Source organism: Oncorhynchus kisutch, linkage group LG2 (assembly GCF_002021735.2).
Source record: "Oncorhynchus kisutch isolate 150728-3 linkage group LG2, Okis_V2, whole genome shotgun sequence".
Lineage (NCBI taxonomy): Eukaryota > Metazoa > Chordata > Actinopteri > Salmoniformes > Salmonidae > Oncorhynchus > Oncorhynchus kisutch.
This window is the reverse complement of record NC_034175.2, coordinates 42,107,937-42,114,214: the sequence shown is the minus strand read 5'-3', so window position 1 is coordinate 42,114,214 and position 6,278 is coordinate 42,107,937. Positions and strand designations below refer to the sequence as shown.

Below are 6,278 nucleotides of genomic sequence, written 5' to 3'. Positions count from 1 at the left end.
TCCGGAATCTCGACTCCCGTCTGTGCGAACTTGGTTTTATGGTCCCTGCTGTTTTAAGCCCGTGACTTCCAGGCCTACCTATATTAACTTGTAATTAGCCACAAAATCCAAGAATTTTGCCATTCTATGAAAAATTGGTAACTTATGTTGGAAATGTTTTGGGTACGTCACGTTTGGTCCATGCATAGGCTACTGTGGATTTAGAAGGATGAAAGCATCTTGGTCCAACGTTTCTATAATTTATTGCAATGAAGCACATTACAGCAGATACAGAAGCTTCCACATACACTAGTACACAATCTGTAAAAAATAATGGAAGGTCCGAAAAAGACGTAAAAATTACAACATTGTTTTTTCCCCTTATTAATGTAGCCTAGTAACAAGTACATTATATCAACATTTAAAACGTTTATTACCACACCTATAATGAATTTCCATCTTATTTTGCGTAAGATAAAATGGCTGCGTCCTCAAATGTCTAACATCTGGATATTTTGTACTGACACTGTGATTGAACATGATGGGCAAAGAGTAGCCTACTACAATGAGTTCCGAAATAATTAGGCTACATATCCTCAGATCTCGCTCCTACTAGTAAAAGTATGCTACACAACGACATAGCCATCTTAGACTCGCAATAGTTATTTTTTTGTTATCTAACACATTGTATGAGATCACTTGTTTATAGTATAGGCCTACGATATGCGTTTTAAAACACAACCAACGAGTATGTCTACACTTAGAAATATTACAAATGAATTCAATAGTTTACATTCATTTCACAGTATCACTAAAGGGTTAAATATTATGTACATTATTTTCATAATTACAATAGACAATTGCTGTTGGTGAAAAATCTTCAAATTAAATAAATAGCCTATTGTATTAAGGCCTATCAGATAGCAAACTAATACTGTTAAATGGAAGAATCTCGCCTAAATTTGCCTAGTTATGCCTATGCACTACGACGCAACATCTTTAAATCGTTCGTCAATGTTGGCCCAAGACAGGGTGTGCATTGCAACTGATAGGCCTGTCCGTTGGATATTATCAGTTGGATATGGGCTACAGATAGATGGATCTAAAAAATAACACATGGGTCATGCGTTTTTTTCCCCCAGATGTATGGATGTTTAACTGTGTGGATAGAAACTATAGTAACCAATGTCCTTGGCGCAATTTTTCTCACACTCTCTTGGCGCCAACATCTCAGATTTCAACTGGGTTTCCGAAACCGGTGTGGCAGACGGTGAAATTCTTCTCCGTTTGGCTTGCTCAAAAATACCAGAATCACTTGAATCAATCGACTTAATTGAAGACGGCGTCTCTATCCAGCTGGATTCGGATAAGTCTTTTGGTTTTGCCTCATCGGACCCTCCGATGGGTGACCTTTCTGTTGGTATGGTGTCGGCGTCATCAACCAGGTAGTTAGAGGTGCCTGATCTGCCGCCAACAGAATTTGTGGGCCAGCAGGATAGAACAGGACTAGACTTACTGCAGTACTGGGGTGGTGTGCGTGTGCCCCAACCGGATGGATCGGCATAGTAACCGAGAGGTCTGCTTGAGCACCCTGCAGTGGGCAGGGGAAGGGCCTTTACTCCAGCGGCTGCATATGACAGCAGGGTGGCCGCGTTACCCGCAAAATCAGCAGCCGCGGCGGCATCGTATGCCGAGGCGGCAAAGTCCAGTCGGTTATTGGCAGGGGTGACAAACCATCGCTGCGGGGATGCAACTGTGGGTTCTTCGGTTTGTTGCGGGGATAGCAAGCTGTTACTAAGTGGGACGCTGCGGTCCGTGCCAGGACCAGTCCCTACGCCAGGGTGAAAGCGAGATTTGGCATAACTGCTGACAAATTGGTCCTGTAGGAAAGAACCAGCCATGGCATATCTCGCACCAGGCATGATCTGAGAGCGAGGCGAGTCACCCGGTGATGGCGTTAACCGGTCAATGTCGCAACCTGTGTAGACACTGAAAAGATGAGAGAGAAACATACAAACAAACTATGAATCATGAGAAATATCCGTCACTGCCAATGGTGCAAGAATGGAAGAAACTTTCACAAATGCAGAAGGAACTAGGCCTAGGACTACCTACATTTTTTGGGGACATCGTCAAATAATTATTATCATCTAACCAGTGGCCTGATAAAAAGTCACCATAATGTAGTTATTATATTGGACTGAGGCCTACTGCAAATTATAATTAGGCATATGCTTATTAATGTGTCCCCATTAAAATTAAACTTGAACCTTGATAGGCTAATTCGTAATCGATGCTGATCACATTTTAAGATTATTGATATTGAAGAGCCAACGTGGACACAACATAGACTATATACCGATCCTCGCACCCAATGAACGCACGTCCCAAGAATTTGATAGGCCTATATCATATATGATACGGCTGTATATATGGCTTCTCATGAATAGCCTATTTTGTTCATTTGCAATAGCCTAACGAAAAGCCTAACAATCTCACAATATAACGAAAAATTTGCTGTATTAGAAATGTTGGTTAAAAGTTTTCCTGCGATTGAAATTTCTTTAGATTAAAATGTAGCATGAGCAAAAAATAATGAGGCATGATTAGGCCACACTTAATTTACATTAAAAGGATCTCTATAATTTGAATTTCCTCAAATGGGTTCTCCAATTAATTTACCTGTATCATTTACTTTAATTTCTAATCGGAGAGAGGCAGAACCAAGCAAAACAAACGGGATTAAACACAAACAATAAAAGCACAAATAGTAATTGACAAATAGTCTTACGTGTCATAGTTGTCCCGAAATCCTTTAGCAAATGGATTGTGGTCGATTTTTAGCTGCGTAATCTGTACAGAAAAAAAAGGCAGATTTGAACGAATAACAGGTGCTTGTTGTTTTCTACCGTTCCAAATCCTAATATACCGAAGGAAATGTGCTTTTGGATATAGGCAACAATACTAGAATACTTAACGAATGGAATTATCGTCAATAACATTTTTCAAAATTATTTTCTTACGTCTGTATTCTGGTATGCTGTGACTGCGATAAACTGTGTTTCTGGGAAAGTGAACGTTTGTACTCTTCCAGGTTGGCTGGAGTCCTCGGTTCCATCTTCGTTGACTTCCACTACATGGAGCCTGGGTTGGTACTTGTGAAGGGATTGTAGAACCACCATCTGGGGGTACAAGGAAGATATTCCATAAAATACCTTCGTTTTGAAGAAAAATAACACCTTTTATAAAAATTGTTAGTTAGACTTTAGATTATGATAAATGATGGAGGGGGAACATAATAAGCGAACTATTATGTAACTGCAGGTGTGAGCACAACAAACTCTCCTTACTCAATAGTTGAGGGTCTTTGAACGTTTCTGGTCATACTATTTAACGTTTTGTTTTATAGCCTGTATATAAAAACTAAAATGTCGTAGCTAACCTGTCCCGTGTTGTTTGAACCTCCTTTATTGTTAGTTAACTTCAGCTTTCCAAATGAGATTTCTTGGCGCATCCAGTGCGCCCCGGTGTTTGGAGAGTCAGGGTGCATATACACCCTGTTTCCTGTGGAAAATAAAGGCGTTAAATAGATTGAAATGCACTGCTATGAGAAAATATCATATAAATATTGATTTTCAATTATATTAATTAGATCATATATTTGTTTGGGTTGTATTAGTTCAATGTTGCGTGTTAGCTTGCCATTGCAGAATCAAGGCCTACGTTTATCTTACTTATCAACCATTATCTTCACTGTACACTTCACCGAGATGTAGGCTACAGGAACGTACCTGTCACATTTGTATCCGCTTTGCCACATGGTACCCACTTGCCACCTTGGAATCGCCAGTGATTTGGATCAGCAAGAATAACATCCACAAATATATTGTAGTGCGCCGTCGGGTCGAGACCAGAAATGTTGAAACTCAAAAAGGGGAACATCCGTCTGTAATAATGCAAAGAATAATCATATAAATGTTGTGCGCTGATGTGATATCAGGCGATGTGTCATGCGTAACAGACCAGCACTTTTGTTGATCTATCACATTGTGAAATCATTTGTGAAACAATCTAAGAAAATATATAGTCAGTCAAACATGTTCAATTATATTGAGAATATAGACAATATTTTGAACGAATTACAATTGCAATTACCTTCCATACCCCCCCCCCCCCCCCCCACAGATTTTTTTTTTTAAGAAAAAAAAATATGCGTATTAGGCTATTATCACAATATTTGCCTCCAGACTTGTGGTGAAAAGGATGTAACTGGAGAGGGATACCTACCGTCCTTGTTTAGTGATTATCATCTCTGTTTGATGTCTGTGGAACTTCAGCCACAAGGCCCTGTTGCACAGATATACCTGCGCTTTCCCAGGCACCAGCCCAGCTTGCGCGGAGGAAAACTGGTAGAATGCCGCTCCTTGATAAGTGTGTCCATACTGTTGCGCGTATGGGTAACCCGCGGTTGGGTAGCCTTGCGGGGAGCTGTTGGTCAGAAGACTGTTGTACGCTCCATTAGTGATGACTGGATGGTGGGCCATATAACGACTCGGACTTCCAATAGAAAAAGCCGGGTGCGCTGGTCCATGTTGACTCGGATAGGGGAACATAGCACTTGGAGTTGCTGCGACTGACTGTGGTTGGTTAGATTGAGAAAGGATATACCTTTCTCCTGAAGATCCATCGAAATTATGACGAATTTCAGAGACTCCGTGGAGATCAGGAGAGAGTTTGCCTCTCTGGACGTCCCCTGATGAGTCCTTGGAGTCGGAAAAATTGTCTGCCTCTGACTGATTCGTCATCCCCACGGAATTTTTTTTCAGAGGTGAACTTCTCTCCAGGTTGTCACTAGCAGATATAATAGTATGGTCCTGCGAGCTCAGATCCATCGGAGCATGGGTAGCCACTGCCCACATTCAGACATTTCTTGGATAGTACACTAACTGGCAAGATGCAATTCTCGAGCTGCATAGCTCTCAATGACAAACCGCTATTAAGGCAAACTATATGTAAGCTTTTGTCCACGCCTAATAACTCTAATCTAGCAAACGAAACAACGCCTTCCTATGGTTTGAGGCACTTTGAGTAAGAGAGCAAATAAGCCAATTGACACCATCCTGCAATCAGGAAGGATTTGCTTTTCAATACGCTTCCTTGCTAATGAAACAACTATTGCTATTGGTTAGCTCAAGACAGTAATTTAATAAGACAGCTCTTAATTGGGATAATCATCATGGCTTTTGTGCATAAACCCCATTTGCGTGTAGAGACAATCAATCAGCATCATGTCCTAAATTGATCAAATTAGAACTTTATGTGATGTGTATCACATCTATATGTTAACTATTTCATATCTTTGTGGTGCATTTCCACATGCTCATGTTGGTTGTAAAACCCAATATCAATACAAATAGTCGTGCCGGAAACATACAATTATGTTTTCCCCCTGTAGATTTTGACATTATTAAGGAAAACGTGCGTTATTTACCTATTAATGTGGTAAGAGTGGTAAAGTATGTTTACCGGAGAAACAAAAATATATTATTAACACAGTAAAAATGACAGGCAATGACAGGCAGTGCACTTCATGCTTTAAAATGTTTGTGATATAGCGTGAAATCATGCCGTTCATCTGAAGATGTGTTTATGAGTCCCAAGGCAGGTAAATATTTTATTACCCTGGTCTAAAGTTTTGAATCAGAGCACTCCACGCGAGTGCCCTGACAAATAAAACAACATCATCAAAATCAGCAAGAATGAAAAAACAAAATCACCAATCAAATAACATTCTGAAAATAATTTTAAAATTCGATGGACTTGAGACAAAGGAAGTTATTTCACCCAATTTGTATTTCAGAATTCTAACAAATGTGTTTAGATCTTAAGAATTCGTGCGATTTTGTTTAATGATAGGATAAGATATCACTGTAATTATTAAACGAGTGGACTCTTTTGAGTTGTATTGTTTGATTAGCAGTTCTAGAACTAATTCATTATGCACAGGGGGGGGGAAACTGATATTCCTCTCAAGTATATAGACTAACTATAGAGGGAACTATTCTGCAGAAAAAGGTCGATCTCATCTTGTCATCTTCACTATTTTTCAGTATAAGAGCTTCATTGATGTGTGGCAGTGTGACAGGGTCATTGGACAAAATCCAACATGAATGTTGTAGTCCAGAATGAGCCAAGTCGATGCTGTGTGTTGCTTTACAAGGTTGGCAAAACTCCACATTTGACTTAAGTCTACTTATCGATTGAAATACGTGAGACTAATCCAAATATGCATACATGGC

The 6,278-nt window shown here is 39.9% G+C and overlaps 1 protein-coding gene across 1 annotated transcript; it reads right to left on the bottom strand.

Annotated features, from left to right (window-relative positions):
- Positions 1–219: 219 nt before the first annotated feature.
- LOC109902481 (T-box brain protein 1-like) lies at positions 220–4,953 on the bottom strand. Its single transcript, XM_020498865.2, is given in 7 exon segments — positions 220–1,968; positions 2,771–2,832; positions 3,003–3,161; positions 3,422–3,543; positions 3,771–3,925; positions 4,267–4,857; positions 4,859–4,953. Coding segments are annotated over 7 exon segments (2,019 nt in total). The 3' UTR covers positions 220–1,133.
- Positions 4,954–6,278: the final 1,325 nt, after the last annotated feature.